At 39.8% G+C, this 12334-nt stretch overlaps 1 protein-coding gene across 1 annotated transcript; it reads left to right on the top strand.

Annotated features, from left to right (window-relative positions):
- The first annotated feature begins 8631 nt into the window (after positions 1–8631).
- Positions 8632–12316, top strand: LOC109440590 (growth-regulated protein homolog beta). The gene is made up of 4 exons (XM_074324457.1): positions 8632–8961; positions 9058–9181; positions 9306–9389; positions 10204–12316. The coding sequence occupies exons 1-4, from the start codon at positions 8862–8864 to the stop codon at positions 10217–10219; spliced, it is 324 nt and encodes a 107-aa protein (XP_074180558.1). The 5' UTR covers positions 8632–8861; the 3' UTR covers positions 10220–12316.
- Positions 12317–12334: the final 18 nt, after the last annotated feature.

The raw sequence follows: 12334 nt of genomic DNA, 5'->3' as shown, positions 1-12334 counted from the left end.
TAAATATTCAGAATTCTCTGCCTCCAAGTTTACCTGAGTACAAGGACAAAGCCTGGAAGGAAAAAATATAAACAAAAATATTACTGGCTAAAATAATGGGGGGGGAATGAACATTGGGAAATACCATTTACTTTATGCTCAATATGAAGCTTTTATGATTATTCATACTTTTCTTAGTTGAAATCTGTAACTTTATGCTGTGCATGCTATTTTCTTCTGCATTTTACACATTCATTTTTCAACTTCCTAAATTTTGTTTCCATAATATCATAATGTCATAATGATGCTTTCATCTCCAAAACAAATTTCTCATGTGATTATTTCTAAGAAAAGTTTTTTTCACTTCCTTATTCTTTTGCAATTTTAGCAATCCTGAATTTCTTCTTGTTACACTATATGATCATGGTGTCATTTGTTTAATGAGTACTGATTCCAGAAAATTCAGGAAACAATTTTAAGAAAATAGAGATGAAGAGCCATTTATAAAAATATTTTTAAAACCAGAAACTTAAAAAAAAACTGCCCAAAGCTAATATATCAAATGGTTCTCAGCATTAAGTGAATAATTTCAAATATTTGTAGGCTGATTATATCATCAGATTATCATGTCAGAAACAGAAAAATGAGCAATCTAGCATTGCAGAAGAAAGTAGACAGGCAAAAAGTAGAATTTTATGTTAGAACTTGGACTTCATCCAACTTTACATCTCCTCGTGCACCTATCATTTTGCCCTATACACATAAATGAATTGTAAAAATGCATGGGATAAATAGCTACTATGCACTCACTTCCTGCCCAGACCTTGTACCTTTAATTAGCTGGACCCTCCCATCTACCATAAGGCAGATGGTCCATTAAGGCCAAACATACTCCAGTTCCATTTGTTGCAGTCAACCAGACCTCCCTTGTTTGATTTCTGACATTCCTCCCATTGTATTCTAGACCTGGGCAGCTCAGGCCCTCTGACTTTGAATATATTTCCTCCTTGTGTTCTTTGGTCTTGCTGACAGATCTTGGACTTAGAACTTTCTAGTAACTTTGGTTCAGACTCACTTCTCTGGCAGCCCCGGGTAGGACAGTCTTCCCCAGATCTTACACTACAGTTAAAATGCTGGCTCATCTGGATTCACCTATGTCTGCTGAGAGGTTTCACACAGATGCTGAGTGGTCAAAATAGGCTAAAGAAAGTAAGGATATTTTAGGCTGTTGCAATCCTTCAAGGACAGTTTCTTGATGTCCTGACTTCAGGACACATTGGTTACAGGAAACAGTGGCCTGAAACAATTTGTCCATATTTTATTTCAACAAATAGTTGTTGAATGCTTGGTATGAACCAGACTCATATTAGAGATGGGGAAATGCAAAGGGAAATGAGATATCTTATCTTCCAGAGTACATAATCCAACATGGGAATGTGTAAACCAATGATGTCCATAATGTGACCTGTATCCAAGGTCCAAGGTAACCCCTGGGATGGAGTTATGAGCTTTCTGATGGAGGTGGCATTTGAAGGGGTTCCTGGATGATAAGCAGGAGCCTCTGGTGACTGGGCCATGCCTGACCTCCTGCTCTATCTCTCTGCACTCCTTGCCTTGATGTGAAACCCCAGGTTCAAAATAATAAACTACTTACTTTTGTTCTCAGGTCATACCACACTGCTTCCAGTGTCCATGGCTTGGCTCATTTGGTCCTCTTTTCCTGGAATGCGTTCCCTACCAACTCACTTTAGGTCTCACCCTCCTCTGGGACGTTTTCTCTGATAGCTCCGACCCTTCCAAGAAAGGAAGTCAGATGCTCGCTTCCTCAGAGTGCCTACAAAGCTCTACACATCGCTGAATTTCATGGACCTCCAGACAACTCCGTATGTTTCTGTCCTACCCCCATAAACGGTGAATTCAGTAGTGACAGAGTCTATCTCTTCACTCTTCGTAGCCTAATTTACAACCTAACTTAGCTCCCAGCTTATAAGTGATAGATAAACGTTGAAGGGATGAATGGATAGAGGGATTAAAACTAGAGTATATAGAGCAGCTTGTGTTTGAAAGTTATCTCTAGCAGAAGTTTGAAAGATGGATGGTGTTAAATAAGACTGTTCAGTTGGCAAAAGCCAGATATCCAATTTAAATAGGAGAGAGAGAGAGAGAGAGAGAGAGAGAGAGAGAGAGAGAGAGAGAGAGATCTGTTGGTCTACATAACTTAAAAGCCCATGAATAAATCAGAGCCAACTGGAGGACATACGTGCCCGAACAAGGTCCTTATTAATTTGTCCCATTTTATTTGCTTTCCTCTGGGCCAACTTCATTCTCAGGCAGGCTCTCCATAAGCCCCATTTTACTAGTTTAGCAAAAACCAAGAAGAATTAAGAATCTTCTCTTCAATTGTTTCAACAAAAACTCTAGGAACTGTTTCTCATTTTACCAGGCTTAGGTCTCTTGCCCATCTCTGAATCAATCAGCAGGGTTGGGGGGTGGGCCTCTATAGGAAGGAAGTGAGAAATGGGTCATCCCACCTGAACCCCATGGACTGAATGCAGGTAAATCTAGAAGAAAGGGAAAGAGGAGCCAGACAGGCAGTCTCTGGGGAGACTTGAATAGAAAGGTTGACCCTGTTCCTGGTACACACTCATGTACATGGCCTGTAGGGGTGGATTGATCTAGGAATTTCATGTCATGTTCAGACATCTTCACTCTTCTCCCTGCAGAGCCAGTCATTAGATAATTTTAGGGACACAGAAATGGAAATTGTGTGGAATAAGTTATTAAGGCAAGCTAGGGGTAGAACAGAGTTCCACTGCCCATTCTTGCCTGCCAGTCAGCATGGTTCATCCTCAGGATGGAGCAGAGTCTTAGTCTAACCCCCACTTAAAAAAAAAAAAAAAAAAAAAAAAAAAAAAAGAGCAGAGCCATCAACCTGCCATGCTGGCAGATTTATTTGGGGAAATGTTCCCAAGGTACAGGACTGAGCAACTGGAAGAGTGAAATAGGAAAAGAGGCAACTGGGGTTTAATCCTACTGGGGACCCTCTGAGAAGTCATGTAGACTATCTACCTAAAACATGAAAGAGGAGGAAACTTTTATTGACTGCCTCTTGTTCCTTTTTGGATGAGAGATTTGTCATGGAAGTTACAGAGAACTTTGGGGGCATAAAGACACCTGATACAGCTGAGGTGAGGAGCTATAACTTCACCCCAGCTTACAGTTTGTGGCTGCAGCAATGACACGGGTAAAGCAGTGGACCTGGATTTTACTAAATGTCAATTCTGAGAGATTCATAATGAGTACAGGGCAAAAGGAATTTAACCACCAAAGCTTCCATTTTAAAGATTCAGCCATTTCTTAGAGTCACTGTTTGCATGGTTTAAAGATTGTGCATAAAAACCTGGCATTCAACTCTTGCAAAAGTAATTGGATTGGAGAGACACTTACTCAAACAAGAGAATGAAATTGTTTATTGTACTAGACTACAGCATTCCTGTTCTTATAAATATTTCTACATTTTTGGTTGATGGAGAGCTCATGGATTCAAATGACATGTTTAGGAGAAAATAAGAACAACTGAAAAGAAAAATTTCCTGTTTACTTCATTTCCAAAAACAATAAGTTTGACTAAGCTATTTCCAGGCATCATAGTCTTTACAATCTACAAATGTTGGCTGCTTCTTGGCACGCTTCATTTGCTTCACTTTCTTTGCAGCTCCTATGGATAAACTGGAGTTCTAATTTCCCTGAATACTCTTATTTACATCAGCTATTATTTGGATCTTGACACCATTACAGCAAACCCTTTGTTTTTCTTTAGTTCCAAGAAATAGATGAGAGATTTAGACATAATGATTAATGCTGAAGACAAACTATTTAAGTCTATGAAACATGATGAAGTATCTAAACTGGGGCAGCAGATACATAGGATTTTCATATTTGAGCAAATATGAACTCAACAAAAATTAAATTACCTTTCAAGGAAGCTACCAGATAAAGCATTCATGTCCACTGATTTTATTTTGATGTACGTTAAATTGATTGAGAAAGAGAAACTATTTTTAAAACAAACTTTTTAGATTGAAATGATTTTAAATTCACAAAAGTTGCAAAGATAGTACAATTTCTGTGTACCCTTCACCGAGTTCCCCATTGTGAACACTACATTACTATGGTACATTTGCCAATGCAAAGAAAGCAACAATGCCATATTACTAGTAACAAAACTCCAGAGTTCATTTTTATTTCATCAGTTTTTAAACTTTCTTTCCTCTTTCTGTTTCAGGATGCAATCCAAGTTACTACATTGCAGTTAGTTGTTATGTCTCCATACTTTCCTCTGAACTACAAGTTTCTTAGTCTTTATTTTTCATGACCTTGACAGTTTTGAAGAATACTAGTCAGCTACTTAATATTCCTCAGTTTAGGTCTGAAGAATTTTGTTTTCATGGTTAGACTGGGCTTATAGACTTTTGGAAATGTTACCAAAGAGGTGATATGTCCTTCTCATCACATCATATTAGGGGTTACATGATATCCACTTGACATCACATTGATGTTTTATCTTCATCATTTAAAGGAATAAATGTTTACAGATTTCTCTGTGGTAGAGTAACTACTACTCAAAATTGGACACGTTAAGAAAATATAACAAGCTACATTAATGCCAGAGGAAAGAGTTGTGCTGTTAGTGAAACACAATGATGGAGATGTACAAGGTCTGACAATTAAGTTTGAGAACTTGCCGCTGTGCGCTTACATTGGCAACACTGTACAAACAGTTCAGTAAGGTTTCATAACCTTGGTATATCAGTGTCTCACAGCTGTGTTCATGTCAACATGTGGTGGTGTCTTGCTGAATGGCATTCATTATTGTTGTTTTGTGTTTTTGTGTGCTGTCGTGAGAATGTCTGAGCTTGAATTAGAGCAGCGAACAAACATTAAATTTCTTGTTAAACTTGGTAAGAGTGGAAGTGAAATCAGGGACATGTTAGTCCAAGTTTATGGGGATAATGCCATGAAGAAAACGGTGGTGTATAAATGGATTTTCTGAGGGGAGAGAGCGTGTCACTGATGAAGAGAGGTCAGGTGGCCCAGTAATGAGCAGAATTGACGAAAACATTGCAAAACTTTGCCAAATTGTGCATCAAAATCATCGGCTGACTGTGAGAAGCATAGCAGACCAAGTAAACCTTGATAGAGAAACAGGAAAATTTTAACTGAAAATCTTGGCATGAGAAAGGTGTGTACAAAAATGGTGCCGAAGGACCTCATGGATGAACAAAAGCAAAAGAAAGTCGAAGTTTCCCAAGACCTTTTGGAGAGGCAAGATGAATATTTTGGGCCATGTTATCACTGGTGATGAGACATGGGTGTACCAATATGACCCTGAAACAAAGCATCAAAGTGCACAATGAAAGTCAGCCCATTCTGCATGACCAAGAAATTTCCATCAGTCACAATCAAGAGTCGAAACGATGTTGCTAAACTTTTTTGACATCAGAGGGATTATTCATTATGAATTTGTACCAACTGGACAGTTAACCAAGTTTACTATTTGGAAGTGCTGAAAAGGCTGCATGGAAAAGTTAGACGACCTGAACATTTTGCCAACAATTCATGGCTCTTGCATCACGACAATGCACCAGCTCACATGGCACTGTCTGTGAGGGAGTGTTTAGACAGTAAACAAATAGCTGTATTGGAACACTCTTCCTATTCACCTGATCTGGCCCACAGTAACTTATTTCTTTACCAGAAGACAAAGGAAATATTGAAAGGAAGACATTTTGATGACATTCAGGACATCAGGGTAATATGATGACAGCTCTGATTGCCAATCCAGAAAGAGTTCCAAAATTGCTTTGAAGGGTGGACTAGGCACTGGCATCAGTGCATAGCTTCTCAAGGGGAGTACTTCAAAGGTGACCATAGTGATATTCAGCAATGAGGTATGTAGCACTTTGTCTAGGATGAGTTCATGAACTTAATTGTCAGAACTGGTATGACTGTTTTGCTGTGTTTGCATTTTAGAATAAGTAAACTTGAACCATTCAACTAAGGGAATAAAAAACAGATTTTTAAAAATCATTCCTATGGAAGTTCTTAACTGGATATCACAGAGCGTTTTTATTGTAGCATAATAGTTAAAAGCCATTCTCTCTGGGTTTAAGAACCAGACTCAGAATACTGTGAACTTAGAGAAGTTACTTAACCTTCATTTCTAATGAACTACCATGAGTTACTTAACCTCTCTGCACCTCAGTTTCTTTATCTGTAACCTTAAAGTCCCATAAAGATAACAGTATCTACTTCACAAGGATATTTGAAAGATTAAATGAGTCAATGTTTGTAAAACTCTTAGAATATCATCTGGAATTTAGCACAAAACAAATGTGCTGCACCTTGGGGTGTGTGCAGAAGTTAAGTAACTTGCTCATGGTCTGTGGAAGTAAATAAAGGAAGTGGCCTGTTTCATATTTATGCAGAATCCTGTTAGCTGTTTATAATTTGTCAGCTACTATGTTTGTTGAAGAAAAACCACAAATTTTCAGTGACCTGTTTAAGTTTGTTCCATAAACAATAGTTAAGAGAGATTAGAAAAAACAAAAACAAAAACAAAACCTCTGCATGCCTTTTTTACTTTTATAAACTTCATAAAATGAGCCTGTGTTACATTTACAATTAGAAAACAAAACAATACATCTTTCAAGTTTTAAAGAATAGCTTTTGTAGCTCCTGGCCAGTTTCCCACTAAAACCCAGAGCATGACTGATGACAGAAGGAGTAACTATACAAACTTTCAATAACACATAAACTAGTCACATATTTGATAAGCTTTAGATTATATCTCGTTTCTTACGGCATAACACAAATTGTAATGTTCTTTTAATTTTCCTGGTTTTTCTCTCAGGACCATACTGATAAACACTAGAGTATTTTTAAAGACGGTCATTCGTTTTGTTAATCATTCCCAATAAAGAAGATGGACAGTCTTTAATTCAAACTCCCTTTTTTACAGATGAAGTGATTGAAAAAAGGACTATAAAATAAATCAACGATTGGTTCAACAGTAAAAACAAAAACAAGAACCCAGTTAAGTGCATCTCCTGGTAGAGTATAGACGGATACAGAAAAATTTAAATGTAAAAAAAGAAAAACTGAGGCGTGAATCTTTCCATTACAATTTTTTTTTCTTTATACAATGATTCACATACTCGGAGGTTGAGTTTCCATTTAGGCAATGTTAGAAAGAGCTATTTCCATTTTATTTATTTAACAAACATTTATAAGGCCATTAATCCATGCTGGCTCTCACAAATGTTGACTCATTTTTCCTAACTACATTGGGGTAGGCAAAGAAATCTTGAACAACTTCTAGGTGACAGGTACCAATTAAATGCAGGCAGCGTCACTGCTCACCAAGTGTCTGCCTATGGGGTGCAGGCTCTTAACCACTGAGCTGGGCTGCCTGGAGCTCTGTCTCCAAACACCCATTCCTAGGTCAGAGGTCATTCCTTTCTCCTCTCCCACCTCCCATCATATTTCCATGTCTCCAAAAGGTCTGAATCCAACCTGGAGAATTACACTTTAAACCCTCTATACCTAATGTTGACGCAATCAATGTTTTACTATTTGAAAAAATATTGATAGGTTCAAAGACTGAAATGCTCCAGTCAGAAAACAGATACATCAATGTTTGTTTCTAGAGAAAAGGTGACCAACACTGGAGGTCCTGCAGCGAATGAAACGGGGTTTGATGAACGATGCGGCATTTCACATTTCAAACGCACACACGACCAGAGGAAGGCTGCTACACAGCAGGTCCCTACTCTCCAGTGTCCAAGCGCTGTTTTGTCCAAGGATAGACCAGGAGAGGTGATTCCCGTAAGCCTGCAGGATGAGTCCTTTGGCAGCTTCAGGGTGACCTCTGGTCCAGTATTTCCTAGATCAAATCCGAACCCCTCATACATGGAAAAGTTCCAACATTACAGAGGGAAGAAGGAAGTTCAGCGGGATACGGAAGAAGAGGTCATGTTACACAGACCACGACGTTCACTGAAATTAACACTCACTGGATTCAACTTTTGGCACTGATCCCTGTAACCAGCAAATGGAAAAGAAGACCAAGATAGAATTCTAAGTGTGATTTGACAATATACAACTAGGGAACAGGTCGAACATTCTCTAGAATCCGAGATGAAGACGGTATTTTTAACACAGCATTCACTTCAGGTGTATGAAATTCTCAAAATTGAAATTTAGAGAGAGAGACATAGAATACATATTAATAGAAGATAGATAGATAGATAGATAGATAGATAGATAGATAGATAGATAGATAGATAGATGGATGATAGAGAAGTAAAATTTACCCCCTCACCCCTCCTTGATTTATTCCCCCAGGTCTGTTAACTAAAGAGACATTAACTCTTTCCCTCTAAAGATGTGCCACCCTTGTCGAGGATCTCACAGATTCGCCCCCAGCGTTTTCCCACCTCCGCGCACTGGGGTCACAGGGCGCCCACGGTCCCCCCCTCAGAGGCGGTAGCTCGTGCATGGCAGCGACTCACTCACTGCCCCTTTGGGGATCTGGGCTGAAACAATATCACAGAGTCAGTGGAGTTATGCGGCAGGTCCCGCAAGGCCACACTGGCGGGTCCAGCCTCCAACTCCCCCCAGGGGCGGGGCCGCGCCTCCGGGACCCGGAAAAGACCTGAAGATCTGGGAATTTCCCGAGTCCAGGGACTTCGAACTTACCGCTTCAACAATGGATAAAAGGGGTTCGCTCGTTTCGGGGAGCCACAGAAGCCTCTCCACCAGCTCTCCCGCCAGCTCTTGTACTCCAGGCACCGCCGACCCGAACCTCCGAGCTCAGCCCCATGGCCCGCACCGCAACCGCCGCCACCCCCTGCGCCCCTCGGCTCCTCCGGGCCGCGCTGCTGCTCCTGCTCCTGGTCGCCGCCTGCCGGCGCGCAGCAGGTGAGATTGGTGCTCTGGGTTCCCAAGGGCCGGACAAGGGACGGGTGGGCGCCCATCGGGGGACAGCCCCGCTAACCAAGTCTGTTGTCCCCGCAGGAGCGCCCGTGGTCAGTGAACTGCGCTGCCAGTGCCTAAAGACCTTGCAGAAAATTCACATCAAGAACTTCCAGAGTGTGAAGGTGACACCCCCGGGACCCCACTGCGACCGAACCGAAGTCATGTAAGTGCTGCCTCTTGCGCTGCTGCTGCTAACAGAGTCCTGTCACTTCCACCGCCCCGATGCCCGCACCTTGATCCGCCAGCCCGACCTCCTGTCTCACATGGATTCTCTCTTCTCTCCGCAGAGCCACTCGCAAGAATGGACAGAAAGCTTGTCTCGACCCCGCAGCCCCCATGGTTAAGAAAATCATCGATAAGATGCTAAAGAAGTGAGTTATGTGACTAGAGTCATTGGCTACAACGACTGCTTCCTGAAAATCCTATCAGTGAAACCCAGGGTGTAGCTAAAGGAGTGAAAAGTCATTATTTCACAATTAAATTTGTCATTAAGATCATTAATCTGCTCTGGTGTAGAAGGATATCTCCAGTACCTTCCATCCCCATACCCCTCTCCGTCCCCATTCAAGTGAATGAAGCTACCTTCATTAAAATTCTCAATGGCGTTGGCCAGTTACTCTAAAAAAGTTTTTCACTTGTTAAAAAAACACTGGCATTTTACCCCCAGCCTTCTGTGCTTCATACTTTAAAAACAGATCCCTTGTTTCTCTGCAACATGGGCCCTAAAACTTAGTTAGTGGTGAAGAGCAGGGATTTTGCAGTGACACTGCACTGAGTGCAAATCTGGATCCCACCTCTTAGTCATGTGACTCAAGGACAATTGTTTGGCTAGGGAAAACTGTAGTAACCACTACCCAGGGTTGCTATGAAGCTGAAGTGAGACCCAGTGTGACAGATAATCAACTGTCACTCCCCCTTGGTTCTCATCTACCCAAAAGATTCTGGCTGTTTGTAGGCAATAATTCAGTAGAGACCACAGACACCACCCCCATCCCTCCTTTCCTGAATAAGAGCATGCAATAGCCTAGAGGTCTCTGCCACAAAGTCTAGAAATAACCACTTGGTTACTTCTAGGCTAGGAAAACTAGATTCAGAAAATTCTGGAACCTAGAGGGCAGATCAGAAGAGTGCTGTGAAACCAGCTTTCCTGAGCAGCTACTAAAGACAACTGTTTTCTCATTAAAGGGGCAGCTCCAACTGACCAGAGGAAGCAGGAAGCTGATTGGTGGCTATACTTGAAGCAGGCCCTATCCTTACAGAAATCAAAGGAAAAAGAGGAATCTTCAGCTCCCAAGGCCACCTGGATTGGACTTACTATGTTTTGAGCATCTCTTAGGAGAATTCTTCTACTTATTTATTTATTTTATTTATTGGCTGGTTTTCTAAGATTCTGTGTTAATATTTTACATGTAAAATCATTAACTATGTGATTAACTCTACTTGTGTACTATACTTTTATTTTATGTCAAACCCGTTAGTTCACTTTTGATTATTTAATTTGAAGGTAAAATGTTTGCAGATATTCTCTAGTTATTAAATTAATATTTCCGAGGAGCCCACAGCATGCCAGCCAGCTGCTATGACAGACGCTGGAGGATCTAAGCAAATAATGAGGTCATTGTTAGAGTAGGGGAATGCCTGTGTACATTTATTTTTGTAACTGTTTAAAAGGATGTCGGTTGTTCTTTATTGGAACAATTTCACAGTATGTGATCAACATTTCTCATGTTGAAGCTTTAAGAACTACAATGTTCTAACTATCCTTTAGACATTTTATGTCTTTCTTGTAAGGCATAATGCCTTGTTAAATGTTAATTATGCAGTGTTTGTGTCTTATAACAAAGAGTTTTAAATATTTATTGATATTTTTGCAAAAAATATGACAATAAAGTATTTCAAAATAGACAATTTTTTTTTGTTTGTTTGTTTGTCTTTTTCATTTTCTGGGAAATCTGATGATTTACATCAATGTGTCTCGACACTTTTTTTTCTCCTGGGCATTAAATTGGCTATACATATAAGTTAAATTATAAATTATGCTTAACTTCATGTGGTGATACCTGTCACTCCCCTTGGCTCTCACCTCCCCAAGAATGCTCTTTTCCAAACTGTGGGCTGTCCCTTTTCCCTTCAGTGGGAGAATCACTGATACATACTGTTTTTTTGTTGATTTTTTTTGTTTGTTTTAAGGAACTCCTTGCTACCTTGCTACTTGAGTTTATTTCCTTAAAAACGTTTATATTTTTATTGTTATCTTAACAAGGACTCTCATTTAACAAAGACTTTCATTTCGTTGTTTTTGCTAAATGATTTTTCAAATAATTTTTGACAGTTTAATTAAACAGGCAGTGAAGTAGTGGTAAAATAGATTTTTTTTCTTCAGAATTCAAATAATTTGTATCATCAGTAGAGCAGAAAAAGTGAATGGTTGAGTACTTCACCTGTGAAAAGATACCATTTATTTTAGGTTGAATTTTCTAACTTTCATTGCTAAGGAACTAACTTAAGTTTAATGTTATCCCAATCCTTTATATCAATTCATCAAAGATAATGGCTTTAAGATTTGAGTGCATTAGTTCCCACTTTTCCTAGTGCAATTTTGATGGAATCTGATAGGTAGTTTAGTTTGAGAAAGTCTTCTGGAACTTGCTATTCAACGCTGTCCCAGGATGACAGCAGCACTCCAGGTTTCCAAGACAAACAGAATTGGTAAGTCAAGGAAGGGAAGATCCCTATAATCTAAAAGAAACCATCTTCCAAATCTGAAAAGAAAGATTGTTGGTGAATGTGTGGGGTGTGTGCTTGTCTCTGACTCAGGACTCATTTAGGAAATCCTGAGCCTTAGGTAAAAGCCTTCTGCAGAGGCAAGAAGGTGGGACTGGCAGCTTAAGTACATAAGATCAAGTTCTAGCTTGACCCAAGTAGCTGGGTAAATAAGGGTTCTAAGTAGCAAGAAACAACCTCTGTGAGTTTTGTTTTTTCACTTAAAAGTTAAAAAATAATCTCTTCATAACTCCAATGTTACTAGTTATAAATTAGATGAGAAGGAAGAAAATCTGTGAACTGTACAGAAGTAAATAAATGAAAACCATTCTAGAAGCTCCACAAATGCTAGCATTCATTCCCCAACCCCAAGTCAAAGGACATTGGAAAATATTTACAAGTAGGACCCCAAGGATTTAATAAAGCCCTCACTTCTAAGACCAGTCCTTACACTCAAAACACTGTCTTGAGCTTGCTGTACTGGCCGCTTAGCTCTTGTCAATATGGAACACAGAGCATAAAAAGTAGAAAAATGTGTCTGTTCATATGGTGG

Source organism: Rhinolophus sinicus, linkage group LG02, assembly GCF_036562045.2.
Source record: "Rhinolophus sinicus isolate RSC01 linkage group LG02, ASM3656204v1, whole genome shotgun sequence".
Taxonomy (NCBI): Eukaryota; Metazoa; Chordata; class Mammalia; order Chiroptera; family Rhinolophidae; genus Rhinolophus; species Rhinolophus sinicus.
This window is presented reverse-complemented; position numbering and strand designations above follow the sequence as displayed.